Source organism: Crocodylus porosus, unplaced genomic scaffold (genome assembly GCF_001723895.1).
Source record: "Crocodylus porosus isolate Cpor-Errol unplaced genomic scaffold, CroPor_comp1, whole genome shotgun sequence".
Classification (NCBI taxonomy): Eukaryota; Metazoa; Chordata; order Crocodylia; family Crocodylidae; genus Crocodylus; species Crocodylus porosus.
Genome location: NW_017728932.1, coordinates 13,805,029 through 13,825,817, shown reverse-complemented (window position 1 = coordinate 13,825,817; position 20,789 = coordinate 13,805,029). Strand labels below are relative to the sequence as shown.

The 20,789-nt window shown below is 39.1% G+C and overlaps 1 protein-coding gene across 7 annotated transcripts in view; it reads right to left on the bottom strand.

Annotated features, from left to right (window-relative positions):
• BCAS3 (BCAS3, microtubule associated cell migration factor) overlaps positions 1-20,789 on the bottom strand; it is a 444,448-nt gene that overhangs the window by 388,561 nt on the left and 35,098 nt on the right. For all 7 annotated transcript variants that reach the window (XM_019545665.1, XM_019545667.1, XM_019545666.1 and 4 more), the window contains exon 7: positions 16,875-16,947. In XM_019545665.1, coding sequence (XP_019401210.1) covers positions 16,875-16,947 — 73 coding nt within the window. The remainder of the gene's footprint in view (positions 1-16,874; positions 16,948-20,789) is intronic.

Sequence of the window (20,789 nt, the reverse complement as noted above, 5' to 3'; positions counted from 1 at the left end):
ACAGAGCCTTGAGGGACCCCACTGGTCACAGGGCACCATGATGAGTGACTGCCATCAATCACAACCCTCTGGGTCCGACCACAAAGCCAATTTCCCAGCCAGCGGATCGTGGTGGAGCCAAGGCCACAACTGTTTCAATAAGCAACAGCACTGTTTTACCAAAAACATTCAAGTATAGTTTTTATTATGTATAATACAATATAGATACTGAGTATAATAAAATTACTGGAAGCACATATTACTTTTGTATCTGGACATACACTTCATACGCTTGAAAACAAAATGTTAAATTTTTCAAGAAAGAACCAAGCAAAACATGGATTTGAAATTTTGCTGCCACCCTGGCACCAAAGTATTAATAGTACTTTAGGTAAAATGACAATGGAACAGAGCAAGCAGTACTTCAACCGTGGCCTGACCAGAGTCACATAGAAAGGGAGGATCACCTCCTTGGACCTGCTCGTGATGCATCTGTGGATGTATGAGAAGGTGCGGTTGGCCTTCCTGACTGCGTCCCCGCATTGGCAGCCCATGTTTATCTTGGAATCGATAATGACTCCAAGATCCTTTTCTGCCTCTGCACTGACGAGAAGGGAGCTCCCCAGCATGTAGGTGTGGTGCTGGCTCTTCCTCCCCAGGTGCAGCACCTTGCACTTACCGGTGTTGGAACCCATCCTATTCTCATCCGCCCACCTCTGTAACCTGCTCAGCTCTAGTTGTAGCCTGTCCCTCTCTTCTAGCGTGATCTCTTACTTGATCACTAATGGAGTCTAGATGTCACTGAAGGAGGAGTACAAAGTCAAGAATCTGAAAACATTGCCATGAACCTGTAGTAACTTCACCCTGGCTGAGGCTGGCTTTTCTTTTGTAGCCTCGTCTCGCATCTATGAAGGAGCATTCTTAGCTCCGGCAGCTGAAGCAACTAAGCTCAGTGCAGCTTCCATAGAAGACATGGCACATATGATTATAGCCACATACATACAAGGTGACAAAAGTAAGGATAACAGTGACTTGATTCAAGTCTAAAGCTTTTGCACATCCACTTTTTGCCAGGATACTGGGATGTAAGACAGACTTCACTGTCTTCCATCAGCAATAAGGAGACTTAGGACAAGTGATCAAGAGCATACGGGTGGTATTCTAGCACATGGTACCTTTTGATCTTCCCTACCTGTCTCACAAAGGAAGGTGTCATATTTAAGCCCATAAGAATATTTCAGGTTAGATTCCTCAGACAAAATGGAATAGAATCCCTCGCTGCATTGTTGGATCTCTTGGAAACAATGGAGTTGAATTAAACTGGTCCAGCTCTCATCTTCCCAAGTGAGACTTCACAGCTGAGCTAACAATACCCTGAGACTGTCTCAAAAGCTGCTAATGCTGTTAGCAGGTCTAATACCATTAACGTCTAGAGCCTCCATGCATAGGTCAGAGGAGCTCATCCATCAGCTCTAGTGATGTCTGTGTGGCACTGCCAACTCATTGGCCTAACTGGACCCAGTCTATAGTACTGGCAGGGAAAAGTTGGAGATGGTGTCAAAGTTGGCTTTTAGCAAGCTGAGGGCAGCTGGTGAAATGCAGGAGTTCTGCACCTGCTGCTAGGATAAGGGGATGGCATTTGCCTATATTTCATATATCCTCCCCATTCTTAAATGCCATACTCTAACATCCTAACAGCAGGAACAGGCAATTTTTTTTGGATCCACAGAGATAACACACCTCTGCTTTGGTTTAGGTCACAGACGCTTCAAACTAATATGCATTTCAATACAAGAGCCCTTGCTCTGCTCTTATGCCTCAAAAACTCATTAATTTTAGTTATGCAAGTTGGTAGGCTTCTCCAATGGAAATTGGGTAACCACAGGGAAATAATGCATTGTACCATAATTATGAGGGGGGCGGGGGGAGAGAAGCAAGCAGAAAGAGTAACCCTTTGGAATATAAAACAATGTCTGGCAGCTGCATTACCACCCAGAATGCCGTTTCTTTGTGCCAGCAACCACAGAAGAGGCTTGCTTCTGGGTCAGGACCCTTGGGATTCGAGTTTAGCATCTCTCCAAAACTTCAATGATAGCACGCTATACGCAACGTGTTTAGGAGGTGGAAGGCCGTTTCCAAATTCCGCCTTTTGGATAGCGTGTATAGTAGTAATTCTATAAACGTGTACTTATGCTAGGGAGATTTTTTAACCCTTAATATTACTCATTCTAGTTGTCCTCTCCACAACAGGCTTTCTAGCCAATTTTACTGAAGCACTCATAACACATGAAGTTACGTACAGCCAAACAACACTCAGACAACTGCAGATGCATATTAACACACAACAGTGCTGTACTGTTGCATTTGGAGACCTGCTGAGTATCAAAGATAGCACAACCTGGTTTTCAACTACGACTTGCCTTAGTTGAAAGCGCCGAGGGCAGCATACTTTTTACATCACTGAGACATGCCACATGTCAAAACACATTATTAGTTTTTTTTACATGAACTGAAGAAAACGTCCCTCATGAAACCAATAAGTGTATTCAAAGAATACATTCTTGCCTTCTGATTTCTAAAATGGTTGAAGATATTAAAATAAGTATTCATACGGACCAGGAGATCATGCATGTGGTTTAAACTAGCAAATAAATATGGACTATTTCGGCTATTTGACACAGGCTCGTGACATCTCAGCACCTATATTCCTTACTTGGTTTGGTTCATCCTGGGCCACGATGTGCTCTGAGTTTAACCAGACTGGATCTTTGTGTAAAGAGACCCCCTTTTTACAGGCTTTTTATTAGATGGTACACTAATCTCTATGTACGAGATATGATAAACAAAACAAAATGTAAAAACATCCTGTATATCAAGAGACAACCACATGCCACGGCTTAATAGAAAAATATGGGATTTCTGGAAGCTGCAGCACTAAAAACTGGCTCCAGTTCATAACGAAATATCTCAGCTACAGCCAACTTTTACCAAGCAAGTGTAGAGGCTAAACACAGCATTTTGTGGAACCACTTAAGGCTTGATAGCTATAGCTGGCCCTGCGATTTTACAGTCTGCCAATATGCATAAAACTGCAAAATCAATACTCATGCTTCTTTTGCTACTCTGAAGCATTATTTAGAGACAATATTTTCAGGTCAATGACATTTAAGAAGTATTCAGAAGATGGGAGCAGTTTGTATAGACTTCTGTTGATAAATGCAATATATGTACACTAATTCCATATAGCTGAGACATTACTTGTCACATAAAAAAAATGATGCCATGTTTCTGCCAGAAGCAGAATATGCGTAAGCTAATAAAACTTCTGCTTCAGAGGTATGACTTATACTCTTGTGAATATCCAGCTGATCCACATCTTTGCTAAACTACCCCCAGACTGTTATTTTTCTGTGTGTCTCTTATGACACTAACTGTAAGCCTTAAAGTTATATACATGGGATTAACTACACAAAATAGGTTATAATTTAGGCATTATTTTACCTGTGACTGGTAACATGGTAGTGAGCCAGTTCTGCAATCCATTTGGTCTTCTTCATTTACATCACCAATTTGTTCAAATTGTGGGTTTTTTAAAAATGCAGGCTCCAAACCCTGTGCGGCCAGGCAGACTGGTTCCTTCTCACCTCACACAAACATCAGAAAGAGAGGACTGCAGGTCGCTAGCCACACCTGTGCAATGCCATGCTCTTCAGATTATGCCTTTGCAGTAACACCTGTGGAAGAATAACCTGAAACAGGTTTCTCCCCAGGTGTCACTGGCAAGGTTATCTCTGGACAGTAGGCTTGCAAGATACCAGGACTTCAGAATCTGGATGCGATAAGCAGGGCTCCTAGCACTGCACATGAAGACTGCCCAACACCTCCTTTTAAACCTCATTTGCAGTGGTCATAGCTGTATGCCTGAGATGTGCCATAGGCTGAAGGTTTTTTCAAAACTTGCAGTCCAAAGAGTTCTGACATTTGAAGCTCCTTGTCCTGCTAATGAACCACGTGGGTCACAATAACTGATACAACATTTGAAGGCTTTTTAAAGCTATTTTAAAACCTACTACACAATGCCTATATCACCAGATCATCTATGCTGCGTTTGCTTTTGCAACACAAAATACCTAAATTGAGTTTGCTCCCCTGGGCACATGAATAAAGTTTTTTATTGCATGATTACAAACCATCTTTCCCAGGAGACTTCTGCCTTGATCAGTGTACAGGAGGTTGCAAAATGAAGGGGACCATTTGAAGAGCTTTTGCTTCATCTATTCCAGTAGCTGGACTGTGTATAGCAAAAGGTCTCCTGGTTAAAATAACTGAATCCCGTCCTGAAGAACTGGGTCCTCTCTCCCCTCTCTGCACAGATACACACATGGAAGAGGACTGTGCTAAGATTTGACAGGAAAGCTCAATTCTGGTACATCTTAACTTCTGAATGCTTGACTCAGCAACCTTAATAAATAATTTTTAAAGGAGCTTGTAATGCTACACAAATATAAGATGTATATCTTTTATGTGGCATATCATCTTGCCATTATCTATCTAAAAAGCCCAAGCAACACATTTTGGGACATTAAAATTGGTCAGAGTTCCTTGAAACAGAGAATACAGTTTTAAATCTCTTTTACACATTGGTGCACAAGAGCCTGATATGTCATATACCAAATTATATGCACACATTTAACTTTTAAATGTTAAAGAGATGATTAATTCAACAAAGTCAACAACAATTGTAATATTCCAACTATCATGTCATGACTAAAGTGTTACCATGGACAAATTCTGCTAGAGGTGCAGCATTTTAGCATCATTTTTTTTTTATGATCCTTTACTTTTGCTAAAGAGAAAAAGCCTATGCCCCACCAGAATGCTTGTGCACAGCTACAGCCATTACAATTTTTCTCAGTATATTTCTGTACATTTTTGAAAGCCAGGACTCCAGCAAGATTGCCTTAGAAAATAAAACACCGGTTCGTACAGAAATGAACCTCAGCAACTGTTGAGCTTGTGACAGATATTACTCAGACAGCTGTAACTGTGTAATGCTACTGTGATACTACTGTAGCAAATTTGTTTGGCTAGCTAATTACAAGACAGATTAAGGGTATGAAGTGACAGCCTTAATTTTAGATAGAACATTTTCAATTGACCTTTCCTGAGCTATTCTAAGAAAATAACTTGTACCAGTGCTAGCACTCAAAAGAACAAACATTTGCCTTGGGTTTTTAAGCAGAGTTTTGCGCTTTACACTAGTCGTGTCGGGATAGCACGGTGGGCAGAAATAACTCTGAAGCACATAGGAAGGGAAGAAAACACAATCTTGAAAAGGTTCTTGGGGTCTGTCACATTGATTTATAAGAGTTATTTCTAGGACAGACAAAAAACACACAGATGCAAACAATTACTCTATTTTTGTAGGCAACAAGTGAGGTGGGTGGTAACTGAGAAATTTTGAAAAATCCTGTCACAATATTCTGTTTTTTCTTAAGCAACCCTCATCACACAACAAATGCTCGCCACATCAGAGACTTTCCAGGGCCTGAAGGGCCGCTTTGATTCCAGACCGCTGCAGGCATTAGCGGGGACGTAATTAGGGTAAAAAGTTCAACCACAGCTCCATGTCTAGAGTGCTGCCAGAAATAAATTTCCTCTCGTTCACTGGTTTCTACTGTACCCTCCCCGAGAACAATATTGAAAACACATTTATCTCTGTAGCGTTTGTTCCTCTTCTAATTAACTTTATAGCATTTACAGTATTTAATAATTTAAAGCGGAATTTAAAGTGGTCCTAGAACGAGCAGCTTTGCCTGTAATGGCACTCTGTATTATCTTTTCCCTGTAGTGCTTCTTCTGACAAGTTACTCAAGTAAGGTATGCGCTGCAGCTGGTTTTATCTGGCTCTGCATTTCGCTGAAGACTATTTTCCTCCTTATCATAATACATATGGCAGCAGCCAATAACTACAAATGATATGAAATTATGACTGTGTTTGCAAACAGCTAGCCAGGCCTTCCTGCCACCCTGGAACCAACCGGGGGGGGGGGAGGAAGAAAAGAAAAGAAAAGGAAAAAAAACTTCCCTTGCCCCCTTCAGTAAGGTTTATTTTATTTATAGTTTTATAAAGCAAAGCTTTAGAAGCTCAGAAATCCCCAGAGTTTTTAAGAGGTGAAATCTGGCCAGTAAATAGCTCTTGCTTGCATCCTTACCAAATCTGACATAGGATCATCAGTACGTTTTAATCCCAGGGTTTGGTTTTTTTTTTTTAACAACACCTCAGCTTCACCCAACCTGCAGCTTTGATTTCAACACGGCAGGAGAGCCCCAGATTCTTCTCTCAATATTTAAAGACCATAACAAATATTCACAATATTTAGAGGCAATAGCAACCAAGCCATAAGTTGCAATTAGTTAATACAACTAAATGACGGCGCAACTAATGCGACTAAATGATGATGCACTGGTTAACAAAAGATTTTGTAGAACTGAAGGTATATATTTTCCTGATATTTTATCATGTCTTTTGCAAGAAATAATAATGAATAATTATACAAAGCAAAACCAATTAAAAAGGGAAACAAGCCTTAAACTTGCCTTCTAAAAATAAGAAAGGGTTCCTACCTTTTTTGCATGCAGGTAATAGGTCTTATAGATTATTTTTTTCCTCTCTCTCAGCCTCATAAAATACTGTCATGAGAGCTGTTAAGACTAACATGCATTTCCTACAATAACTAGTGATGACAACATTGTTTCATCTGCTAGGATTAGAAGAGATCTTGCAAAACAGATGATGGGAGTACACATTTTGCTTTGCAGTTTTTTCATGGCATCAAAAATCAATCCCTTCATATGCGTTCCCTCAAAGGTTAGGGGGGGTGGGAATAATATGACCAGGGATACTCATCCTACTTGTAATAAGCCCTTGAGTATTTCAGACTTTATGAGAAAGAAGCCTATCACATCTGAGGGGAGAAAATATAAAACAAAACAATGAACAACAACATTGAGAGAGATGCATTGTTACTGCCATGCTATCTACAAGATCCTGAGCTGGCTCCTAAAGGTCCTCCAGCTCTAGAAACATTATGGAAATAGTGTGCCCTGCTCATGAAAGGAGACGCACCATTCTCCAGAAACGTCCAGCTGGTCCGTGTCCAAGTAGCAGCAAAGAGAAGTAAGATATTTAGACCTGCTACAGACAAGAATTTGTAGCAGAGCCAAGATTTGAACAGTGGAGTTCCTGGCTCCCCGTCCTCTTCTCAGATCACAAGATAACAATGCCTCCAGCATCTCGTGCTTGGACCTTTTATTCTTAACACAATTCTAATGCATGAGAAAAAAACAGAATCAGATGTTTCTCATCCTTAAAACTGGTCAGAACATCTGATCTGTGAAATTTCACCAAAATATGCCACATATTCAGAGTCAGCATGAGATGCAATGGCTTCAGTGACATTTTTATGGGGAAAGGTCTGGCAGTCCAAGGCCTTCTGGAGACAGCTGACCAGAGGAAGGGAGAAAAGACAGAGTGAGAAGAAGCCCAAGCCAAAACAATTTCGTTTTGCAAAAAAATTAATTCAAGAGGTTTGCCTGTCTTCAAAATATTTTCTGCAACTAAAGCGAATTTTGAAACCTCAAACATGGTCAGAAAATGGACTGCTGTTCCCCAGACAGCTCTGTGCTGCATACCTAAACATGTGACTTGGTGAAGCGACTGCAACTTGCAGATTTGGCTGAATTTTGCTTTGGTCTTCTGACACTTGTTACAGCGTTCAAAATGAAGTGGCATATTATGTCCCTCTCAATTGCAAAAAGTGAGATTTATGTTGGATATCAAGAAAAATTGTAAGGATGAGTCAGGGACGGGAATGGCTTTACCTCAAGAGATTGTGGGATCTCTTTCACTGGAGGTGTGTTGAAGCAGACTGGACAAGCGTCTGTCAAGGATGGTTTAGGTATGTGTGATCCCGGCTTGGGGAAACAAGAGGGGCCAGCTGGCCTGTTGAGATGCAATCCCTGTTGTATATAACTCAGTAGTCTTTAGAGTCTTGCATTCAGATGTGGTGGCTGTAAAGAAATTAAAACCTTTTCTGACCATCCTGCAGGCTGAGAAAATGAAGGGTGGAGAAACGAATCGACAGGATTTTGTGAATCATACGAAGTCTCATGCAAACAAAGGACTTATTATTTTACAGACTTTATGAAATCCACTTGGCGGTGTCCAATAAAATTGAAAATCATAACCATCTGTCCAATCCACATTTTATTTAATGGGTAATTTGAAAAAACATGCTGTATTTTATCTCCTCGATTATGACAGCATACACCCTTTCACACATCCCACCCTCCGATTCAATCCTTGGCATAACCTGGTGGCTCTGAGACATAACCACTGCTTCTACAATGCCATTCCAGTTAAAATATTTTGGGGAGGGCTGCTCAGCGCTGTGGGAGAACTGGGAACAAGAACTTCATTCATCTTAATTTCCTTCTCCTGGGTGATCCTTCAAGAAAGCTATGCTGTTTGTCACTTCTAAATCATTTCACAGCCAGCTAAATTTTAAAAAGTTACAAACCACAGATTCTGAAAACTGGACTCTGGATTCTCACATTAACCAGAAGGAAAGATGGTTTGCCAGATAGATGCTGGATTTAAAAAAAAAAAAAAATCTTAAAAAAAATTAAAATTAAATGCAAGGTTGCATTATAACTCAGTTTTAATAGCATCATTTTTATACTTTTCTGGTAAAGCTATTTTTTGGCTAAACATTAACACATTGAATTAAATCCATATTAACATTAGTAGGTTTTAATCCATGGTAACTATAATACTAAGCTATGTTTTCCAAAGCCTGCTTGCACTAATTGTGTAGTGCTGTAAGCCAATCTGTTGAAAAAGAAAAATGTAATTAGCCAAGTTATGTATTTCCAAGTGCTCCATCCATCTACTCCTCCCACAGCTTCCAAACTTGCCCCTTTATTTCTTGCCATCTCCCACACTTGGAACTCCCTCTCGCTTCTCATGCACTTAAGTGACCTCCGTCTCATTCTTCAAATCACTCTAGATTCTCCATGGCTTGAAGTCTTTAAATTAAACCTGGATGTATTCCTAAAATACATCCTGAAGTTCAAAGAGAAGTTACAGACTGAAAGTAGAAATTATTGGGCAAGGTGGTACCGTTCTCTGGTTTACAAAAGGTCAGAGTAGATGATCATAACCAAAGTCTTTTCTGGCCTTAAAAAAACAAAATCTATGAATATTCAAATACTCACTTTGTGAAATTTTGGACAGCTGATTTTTCTAACCAATGGTCTCATATCTCTATCTTGTGCATCATATGTCTCCACATGGTTATTTGGACAATAAACTGTTCAAAGCAGGGAATTTTACATATCTGTGAAGAGCTACAAACACACGAAAGGCCAGTGCAGTCAGGTGTTGAGGTCCTGTCATAAGTAATTTTTAGAACTTTTAATTCTTCAAGGTAAACCATTTACAGGGTTTCCAACATTTTCTTGGAGATAAATTGCTATAGCAAACAACTAAGGTCTACTCTCAGACAGGAAAACACAAGCACATTGACTTAATCCTTCATCAAGGCAGGTATGTATGTATATCATTACAAGAAGTACTGCTCTAGGTTATGGTGAAATAATTAACAATTAAACAAAGAACTGAACAACAAAAACAGGGAAGAAGGAAGGCTTGGCAATGAGGAGGGTTGTACAGCTTGTCACTTGGGAACAAACGCTTGAGTCAGCTCTTGATAGGCAAGACATACTTGCTGCAATGTTCCAGTTTAAAGCATTTGTTATTCATGTGCCTGGCATCTGATTAATCGAAAGAACAACCGCCCGCACGCATTTTTACGGCATGGCCACTTCTTTGAGTAGTGCCGTCTTCTTGCTTTACTTTAGGTGAAATGCAGACTTCTATGGCGTTTAGCTTTGATTTGTTTAATGCACAGGGATTTTCGATGGTGAATCACACTATTCACCGATTCTTACAGCTGTGCTTTGTTTCCCTGTAGACACATTAAAAAAAAAAAAAAAAAGCAAACACGATTAAATTTGTTCATTTATTTCTAAAAAGACGTTTCTTCCACTGTGCTGTTCAATTTCTCTTGAATTTATAACTTGGTCGTGTTTTACCACTGGAAGTTAGTTCAAATTAAATAGTTGTGCAATTTCAGAAAAAAAAAGTTCGATGCGTTTTAATAACTCCATGTATTTACATACGCACATTTTGGAAAGCCACAGTTTATCGGTTTTGTTTTTCTGGCAGGTTACCAAACCATGCATATCAGCACTCTCACCTACGATGGCAAAAATCTCTTTAGTGCACCTAAGCATATACCATCAGTTAACACAACTGGCAAGATTCAGTTGGTCTTTCCATCAGTCAAACTCTGCACTGACTTTTTGTCTATACAATTTCTAATCTAGATCATTCACCACTTAAAATCTCTGTTTTAAGATGTTCCAGGAGTCATCAATACTTTTTTTTTTTTTGGTGTAAAGTATTGTCCCTCCTACAAGTAAAACACTGTGGAATCTTGGACAGGCAGGCTCACTAAGACAGAATTTATGCAGATGTTCTTTCCTTTTTGGTTTTCCTTTAATTTGCAAATCTTGTAATCTAAGACTGAAGTTGACTGAACCAACATCTAAACCAGCATAGCAGTATCAGCCAAAACACACAATCTGTTTCCCATTTGTGTGTCAAGACTGCATCCTTTTTGGTGGTTGAAAAAACTGTTATTTTGAAATGATTATACAGTGAAACTGTGCAAGCCCTCTCAGTCATTTTATGAACTTAGTTCTAAATGGAAAATCTGACTTTCACAAAATAAAAATGGGTTTACAGAAAACTAGGTTGAAACACCCCGTTGTAAGAAAAAGAGTGAGTTTAGAAAGTGTAGTGTAATCCCCTTTAATGAAATAATTATTTGGAGAAACCCTACAGCTAACACTACCTAAGACATTTGTAAAGAACTTATTTCTAACAGTAAAGTTGATGTCACCTAAAGCTGCATGCCAAAAAGATATTTCAAAGCAGCAACATAATTCTCCATTACAGCTCAGTACAAAAATAAATTCATCACTTCAGTTCAAAGAGGCTCATTACAAAAAGATGTATTTTGTCTATTGGGCACAAGCCACCCTCCCCTCCGCCCCGCCCCGCACGGCCTCCCCCCACCAGGCCTCTCAACCCATTCCTGATGTTTTGCCCAATGTAACATGAGCTCCCTTTGGGGATATAAACAAATTACCACTTTTCTATAAGAGCAGAGGGATCTATTCATCTAAAACATCATCTGCTGGATTCTGTACTCTGAATGGCCACAAATCTTGGCTGGCCTATTTCAAAGAAATGTAGCTAGATCGTGGATCTTCTCTCTCTCTCTCTCCGGTTTGTTTCGTTACATGGGTTGGACAACCCTGAGATCTGAAAAAGCTTTTCCACCGTATACACTTGCATGGCCCCAGCTTTCCAGTTAGCCGACCGGAGCCAAAACCTTGCTCCTTGCGGTCAGAGGAGATTCTTTTTAACCCTCAATCAGTTCAGCTGGGGGTTCGGCTTCTTGTCTGCAGCAACCGTTGCCAAGCCTAGTTTACTATATATATATATATTTTTTTCTTGTTGTAATAAAGTTAAACTTACTCTTCCCCCTACAGACTGTGGCTGCACTTTTAGCCTCTTCATTACACATGTTAATAAAGGACTTCTGAGAATTACCAGTTTCAAGGTAGTCACCAATCTGGACTGAAGTAAAGATGAGAACCATTATTTTGTAATAAATCTCCATGAATTTCTTGTCAGCGGAGTCCAGGAACACAGCGAGCTTATATTGAACCGCATATGGTTGGGGAAAGGAATAAAGCAGGGCTAGGAAGAGGTACATACTGCCACATTTGCTCCACAAAAAGTTGCGTCTCAAATCCCAAATACAGAAATGATGCTTGATCCAAATATCGTCCCAGAGCTTCCCTCTTAAAATGAGACGTAAAAGTTAACATTCCCGCAATTATGAGCTGAGTAACTGTCCAGACCATTTGGAATAGCTAAGAAAACAGACTCTGCATACTCCAACCAGCAACAGATCTCTCTCTTTTATTTTAGTGGAGAGTTTTAGAAATCTTAGATACTCTGGGGTAAAATTATAAGAGCAGGCTTTTAACCACATGACTTCCATTAATGCTGTATGTTTAAAACCTTGAAGGAAATTTGCCTGTACATTCCTGTTTAGGATCTTAGCGATCCTGTAAAGCTTCCTCAATTAAAATGCAAAAGATATCATTAAAGATAAGGGCTGCCTTGACTATCTGGCAGATCACAGGAGAATAAAGGTGCATTTGATGCTCCATGCTTTGTCAGTACTGAGAAATAATTCACCTTATTGCTCAAGTCCATAAGAAAAAATAGTAACATTTTTAAAAAGACAAACCTAGATTAGTAGAAAACAGTGCAATCACATATTAGGAGATACCAGTGGAAAACTCCTTGCATACACATCTGCTATCAGAAAGACCACAGAAAGGCAGTTTGGAGTTTGCTTCACTCCAAATCTCTGAGGAATTAGAATACATGAGGCAGAGGGACAGTGACAATATTTAAAGCATTTTTATCATTAGCAATAGTTTTAAAAGTGAATGACTCATTTTAACCCCCCAAATTCTCTGGATGCCAGAAACAAGAACATCCTGCATCAAAGCAGTCTGAAAATACAATTCTATCACAATCCCCCCATTGTATTATATGCACTTTATAGCAAAAGGAGTACAGAAGAATTTCCTTAGACTAACCACTAATGCAGAGTAGAGGTTAGAATCAGGAAATCCCAACTCCTAAACATGAACATGTCAATCTCTCACTGACAGTCTCAAATGAGAGAGTGCTATAAAATGACAATGCATGTCTGAACTCATCTCTATTAGACTTGGTTGAGTTTCACTCTAGCATCTTTCTATGAAATAAAACTTTAAATACAGCTTGGCTATATACTGGAACTTTCAACTGATATAACAGCACTTTAAACTCATCACCACAAGTTCCAGAAATCATGATTTGATGCTGCATTGGTACATTAGATTTCTGCCATGCAGGAACGTCTGCACGGAGTTCTAATAGTTTAAAAGATCCGTTTGCCCACGCTCAAAAAAAATCCTGGAAAAGCATCCAACTGCTTACACGAACCCCTCCCCAAACTGTCGTGCATGCTGAGTTTCCATCGTGAGTCGAATGTAAAATGTACTCGCTCTTTGCCTTACACCCACAAAGTTAATAGATTCAAGACTTTTTTTCCCTACAAGAATGAGAAATGAATGCTGAATGCTGTCAAATTACTGCAGAGAAAAAAAAGCCTGAACTAAAACACTAATATTTAGGTACAGCAGGGGTCCAAAATTAGTGTAAGATGTTGCATGCTACAGTCCTCTCAATGCATGCTGAAAACTACCATGCCAGACATTCACCTCGTCTAAACAAAGATGTGCTTTTCTCCTCTGCTGAAAACAGCACAGATTTACAAAAACCTCCATTTTGAAGGACTCGAGATAGTCAAGTCTGAGCCGGGAAAGAAGCAAGGACAGCCACTGAGGGACCACGGAAGCAATTGAGAAGCAGAGGTTTAAAAAGAACAGCTAGGACAAACCAGAGGCTGGCCAAGGCTATAAATAATTTCTGCGAGTCCTACGGGCAAACTGGCTGAGGCTGCACTCCACTCAGACCTTACAACGTAACCAGAGTTAATACGAGAATGGGAGACTTCCAGAAAGAAGGCTGTTGGAGATGGCATGAGCAATTTAGAAGATGACACTCTTTCTCTTCAAGTAAGTGATGATGACATAGTGTTGGAGGCATGGTGCTGCTTATGAATGAGACATTCAACCAGATTCCTGTTCTCACCAAACATTACCCTATTTTCATAATATCCCAGTTCATTCAGCTTATTCACTCTCATTCAGAGAAAGTGCAATCCAAAGTACTGTGCAAGATATTAAGGGCTAGGAAACCTGGATTCTAGTCTCGGTTCTATCTTTGACTCCCTTCCTTTTGAAAAGTCATCGAGTCTTGCAGACATTCAGGCTATTTCTCTGTTAAAGAGGGTATACTCTTCAGTAATTCTCTGTAAAAAGTGTGTTGAGATGTATGGCTGGAAAATGTTGTGCCAGTGCTAAGTATTATTATTAAATCTACCTGTTATTTCAATGACTAGAATAATGGTCGTATTTCCTGTCCTAAACAGTTTACTGGTAATATGTGGGCTATGAGACAGCTGCTGCATTTCATGCCAGAGCTAACCTAATCTCAGCAGTAGGCGAGAGGATGACTGTAAAGAGAATATCCTCCAGAAGAAAAGATGTTATATAAATGTAAGATTTTCTTTCATACACCTCATTAAACTACATTTACCATCTGTTCAAAGGCAGAGATGCATTAAAAAGGAAGATATAATGCAGGTGCTGCTAAGCATAAAACCACTAGTTAACAACAGAATTCAAGTCATAACAATGAAACTTTGATTTGTAGGGCTTCCATCAGACAGTAGCTTGATAATTTACACTGATTTTTTTGTGCATATGTGTTTTTAACAATGATTTTACAGGGACCTCTATGTAAACAAAAGCTCCACTTAAAGTCAAGAAAAAAAGCATAATCCTTAGATTCTTTACTACAAACGATAAAGTCTTGCAAAACCACAACTTGTTCAGAACTACTGTGGTGACAATGCAAAATCCTCAAGAGCCCTTATTCTGCAGGTTACTGAACATTGACTGCAACAGGTCCTAGCCACAACAAAAGTTTTTTTTTTTTGTTTTTTTTTTTTTTAATAGAAATTAAAATTTCAAGCCACATCACAACAATTCTCTGATGGATGTTCACTGCAAAAACAAAAACCAGTACTTTTTTAAAATCAGGTTTTTAATCGTATGTACGAAGGCCTGATTTAAAAGGCCACTTTCCATTTGCAGACATCAAAAGGTTGACTGGGAAACTATTTTGTTGATTTTTAGATGATGAACAAGCGTTATATTTGAAACAGAATTGGATAGCAAAGTAATCTTTGAAGCAATTCATAATTACTGAATTAATGACAGCAAAGCTATCACTTCCTGTACATTCCTGTTTTGTTCAGAACTCAGATGCCTGTTTCAGAACACACACACACACACAGGGAAAAGTCAGTTCCATCAAAGCATAACTGTTTTCCAACACAAAACCAGTTATTGGGATTAAGATGAAAAATCCTACCAGCTAAACAAATATAATGCAACATTTACAACCCAGGAATATATAGTGTTCTATATAGAAAATATTTTCCATAAGATTATGTGCATCTTGTTTATTTAAAAAATAAATAAATAAATAAAAGTTTTCCAGCGGGTAAACATCTGAAAAGGAAGACGCTTAAGTGTATAATTTTCCTGGTCAGGTACTTAAATTTGAGACAGGTAGCATCAATAGCCTGTGTTACCATACTAATAATGAATACCAAGCAATGCTCCTAGGAATTGCTCGTTAACCTTCAGCAAGCCCAGAGTGTATAAATTCTTCATTAAAATAGGTGAATTAGTCATTAAACCTATGAAGACTGGCTCCAGCAGCTTAGCTGCTGAATCTCTGGGCAGAGGACTGCCTTGAAGAAACACGTATTTTCCCAAAGCACTGAGTCAGCTTATCTAACAATAACCTAAGATATCAGAAGAATCTCATTATGTTAAAAAGACCCTCTAACTGATGCTTCTAAGGTAAAAAAAACTGTATTTCATAGCATCATATTTACTTGAATCCAAGAGGAGGTTCTACCCCTCCACATTCAAAATGACACTTTTTTTCCCCTTTCATGTCAGGCTCAAGTATGGGGCTGCGCCAGGGCTGGAGCTGCTGCCCTTGCTACCTGCCCAGGTCAGAACTGCCACCACTGACACATCCACAGCCCCAGGCCAGGGCTGGGAGCCACCGTGTGCTCCGTGCTCCAGGCCAGGGCTGGAGCCAGAGCAGCAGGAGCTTTAGAGAATAGCAAAGCCTGTGCAAAATAGGTTGGTGTACTAAAGAAGCTATAACAGAAACAGCATATTAAACTTTCTGGTTGTTACGCAGGATTCCAGTTTTCAGTCTTCGTTTTGTGGAAAAAGTTATTCAACGTGAGCATGTATGTGAACATATTCACATGCAAGCATGACTTCCTTGATGTCATAGTTGCTGGACTGCCTTCTAATTCAGTGTCAACTCCCTCATCCTTCCCAGTCCAGAATCAGAAAAGGAATCAGGTCTCAAGATCAGGTCCTTCATAAGATACTACATTAGTATCTCTAGAGCACGAAGCAAAGCTGCCAACTCATTTTTCTAAGTGAACAAAGCAGCAGCATTTGTGGCACAAACTGTTCATTTTGCTAATACATGGCCACCGATTAAATTAAAACAGCAATCCATCACGTTGCATGCACAGAATAAATCACCCATGGCTTGCAAACATCTCTCAGTTATTTGAGGCACAGCGACCTGTTTTGACTACTTTTCTGTAATAACTTCATCCATTATTACCATCAAAAAGGGTGAATCATGAAAATGAGATTATGCTGAGAGAAAATAATCCCACATGATTTCAAAATACCTTCTCATCTATTTTACATTAGTTTTGTATCACTGGCCTTCATCCGCAAGTTTAAAAAAAACCCACAAAAAACTGTCTTAAAAAAAAAGTGCGCTGGTAGATTGAAAACTCGAGGGAAAACATTTTACAGTTTGATACCATAAAAATCTGGGTACAAAGAAAAGTTGAGTGTGGAGGAGAAGCCCTCAACTTTACTACTGTGATGCCTATTCACATACTAAAAAGATTAAAAATATATATATCTATATCTATAGAATGAGAAGTTCTTACCCAGAAGATCCAATGCTTTTACACATACCAAGAAGGGGTCTCTTCTCAGAAAAGTTATCACATTTTTGAGTACCTGATTAGACAGAAAAGCAGAAGATTAAACTCTCAGTAAAAAGTATTTATCAGATTTTTATTTTCATCATGCTGTGCTTACCAGCTCACAACTCACTGCAATGATGTACCAGCTGCACAAACTGAAAAGATGCAATTACATCTTCGTTTTAAGATTAGTCAAATTGCAGTCTACTTTTTAAAAAGCACAAATCATTAACAAAATCTGAAGCCGGAATAAAATTACCCTTTCTTCTAAAGCAAGGGCGGTTAGCATTTTTAAAGCTTGCTTCTTGATTGGGTCTCTCTACAGGCTTTCTTAATGAAAAGGACAAGAATGTGACAGCACATCGGTTTTCCACCCCCTGCCCCAGTAGCCAGTACACGCTCAGCAACAGGGGCACAAATCAGAGCCATCCTCTGGAACAACAGTGCTTGAAGACTAGTGACGGGTGTAAATGAATAAAGGACATTTTGGCCGGGACACTGGAATTATTCCTTATTCTTCTCAGACAGGATTATGGGATCTTGACTTACAAAGTCACGTCGAGCAACACTCGCTCACGTTCCAGTGCTCTGTAGAGCTCTTCTAAGACAGCAATGGCCCCACCTCTGAAAGGCTCTCACCTTTTTCAATTCACTCCATTAAAGGTCACACAGTGTAAGAGTGGTCCCCCCACTCCTTTGCGCAATAAGCTGCAGTGCTAGCGTATGCCTAAAACGAGGCTGCATCACACCCTAAAACAGATACAAGATTCAACTGGGCACGATTGTCACAAGTTACTCAGGAGCCAAGTCCCATTTTCAAGTGACGTAGGCACTTTGGGGCTGGGAATCATCAGTGGGACTCACTTCGAATAAGTCTTCAGGGATGTGTCCTTTGCAACATAAAAAAAGGGTGGCAGCAGCTCACGTAGGCACGCACAAGCTAGCTCTAAAGTAACTAGCTAGGGCACTGGTATCAGTGTAGTGACAGCAGCACAGACTGGCCACCTGAATATTTATCCAGCTTCTCGGGTAGGTTGTGCAGCCTTTTCCGAGAGTCACTCTGTTACAAGCTCAGAGCTGTCAGTCCCTGAATTAATGTACATCTATGCAAGTTGCAGTCACATCTTAGTCGAGGAGTGAATGTACTGTCTTGGTCAGTCACTTTTAAAAAAATTCCTAAGTGCTATTTTCAAGTTGTGCCCAACATCTAAGTAGGAATAAAGTAAAATAAATAAATACATAAAATCTCCCTACCCTGTTACTCTTTTGTTCAATTCTCAGATGTATATTTACTGAATTTAAAAACAAACACGTGCACAAAACTGAGTAACCTCTTTGAGAGAGTCTTCTTTTAAATTATCTTTGTGAAATGCAAACCTTTTGGCCTTTCTGATCAGCACAATGACTTATCAAGTATTGGTAACATATTCTGTTCAAAACTTAATTCACAATTAATTGTGAGGCTGTACTTCTAAATGAATTAAATCAGAAAGGCACAACAATTAACAATATACTTTTTCACTTAATAGTGCCTGTTAATAATTAATAGTATGGGTACATACTATTAATTTGTTACATAAAAACTGTTCAGCAATCTCATCTATACAAGGCTGAAGTCTTCCCTCCTACACATTTGGATATTTGTAATGTTAAATTGTTCACATCAATAATTTCACTATCAACAATAGCCTTACAAGTAACGTAAAGCAGCCAAAACGGTTTTCCCTTTTATTTTGCTCCTTCCAAGGTCTTTTATGGGTCACACCTGTACAGTACTATAAGTACTGATCTGTAAATTGATAAATGAAACATGAAGGGTTTTTTTTAAATAAGTCTGGCAACCCATTTCATTTTCCCCCCCACCCCCCAATATTGGTAACAGATGAACTCCATTTGTTCCTGTTTACCTAGTCAGCCTCAACAGACATTGCATTAAGAGTGAAACCCTTACTGCAACCAAGCCAGTGGGAGTTCTGCACTGACTTCAGAGCTAGCATTTCATCTCATGTATTTAAGCTATACTAGAAACACGAGCCCACAAGTTTGTATCAAGGTCCAGTCCTAAGTTTAACAGCAATACGATAGAGAGAAAGGATGGCATAATACACAAAAGGGAGATGAATTAATAGGGAAAATATTTACAGGGAACCAAACAGGAGCACCAATCAATATATGCACCAATATATGCATTTCTACATAACTGTACAAAGCTCTTACACTTCCAACTGCAAAATCACGCTCACATTCTTTTAAAATTCCATTATCTACTTCAAATATACGTTTTTAAAGGTAAATATTAATATTTGAGAAAAGTCATTAGTGGGAGGACTTTGCAGTGCATAAAATCAAGTTAATAGCAGTCCTAGCCATGAAACTGCAGACCGCAACATGTGTTGTCGTAATGCCAAATGGAGTCAGCACCCCCTCGTAGTTTGAGGGTGGGGGAGAGGAAGAATTTAATCCTTGAAGTTATAGCAGATTAATTTTTTATATGTAAAATTGTGTTTATTCGCATGTGAGATGCACTGACGTTGTACACACCTGCTCCACATGTCGTGTTTAACAAAATGCAGCAGAATGATTGAAATGAAAGACAGCTAGCTAAATCCATCAAATATAAAAAGTACTGAAATCCTGTTGCAAAGTCCTTTTCTTAAACTCCTTTTATTCTAAATCCTTTTAATTCTGTCATATAACACTATAGCATTTATAAAAAGCTGAAAATCCTGATAAATCACACAATTAAAGTAATGAAAACTGCTTTTTCTGCCAAAAAGGCACCACCTTTTCTGCAACTCCATTTAACTAAATGATAAAAAAAAAAAAAAAGTCTACTATTGGTTTGTATATTTGAAAATGTGCTAAAATTGCCCTCTAGCTAGATGAAAACAACTTCCATACAAAGCAATTCCCTGAGGCTAAAAACTTATCCCACATGCCAATCCTGCTCACTTGCTCCTGCTTCGGTATAGTACTCCTGATAAAGTTTCAGCTGGAAGTTGTACCTTTCCATGCAAACATCTTAATGCAGAGAATTAGAAAAGATATAACCCAATTAGCTAACCTACCAACTTTCATGGGAGTTGAATCCAGCACCACCAGAAATTAAGCAACTTTCTATTTTTGCTGGGCTCACAGTAATGACGGTGCTTGCCAAAAGCCATGTTATTATATTTTTTTTTCATCTATGAAGCATTTTAGTTTACCTTCTGTAAGAGATGCACTATGTAATACAAAATACTGTTGTGTTTAGCCATAGTGCGTACTTTGAATGAAAAGTCCATTCTCTGCATGAGTGCTGGCGAATGAATATCAATAAATCAGTATAAAAACTGTGACTCCGTCTTGTTTCTTTATTTTCTCTTTTGTTAAAAGTCTGTTCCATTTAAGCTCTGCTTTCAATAGTATTCAGTGTGACTGGTATTAATTGACCAGAGTTCTCACTTTTTGCCTTTCCCGGTGCAACGGGGGGGGAAAAAAAAAGGAGTTTTATTTTGAACTTGTATCTTTTTAAATGTATGCAGTGGTATATGGATTGGGTGGGTGGAGACTACTGTCTTCAGTAAACACATACATTATGTACTTTGCAGTTGGAGTGGAAAATACTGATGTCTGAGGGTTTTTGCTTTTGTTTTATTAATGGGGAAGTTCCTTCTTCAATTTCAGCCAGTCCCTGAGAATGCGCTGTCTCATGAATGCACTAGATTTACCCAACTTGCTGACAGCTTTATCGTGTTTGAGAGTAGAGCAGCTGCCTGTAGTCCTCATCACAGGACTTGGCAAAGATCTGCGAGCATCTTAATAACAACAAATTTCTTCTAGGGAACCAATACAGAGAAGGTCTGATGTGACTAGACTGTAAATCCTTTGTGTGTG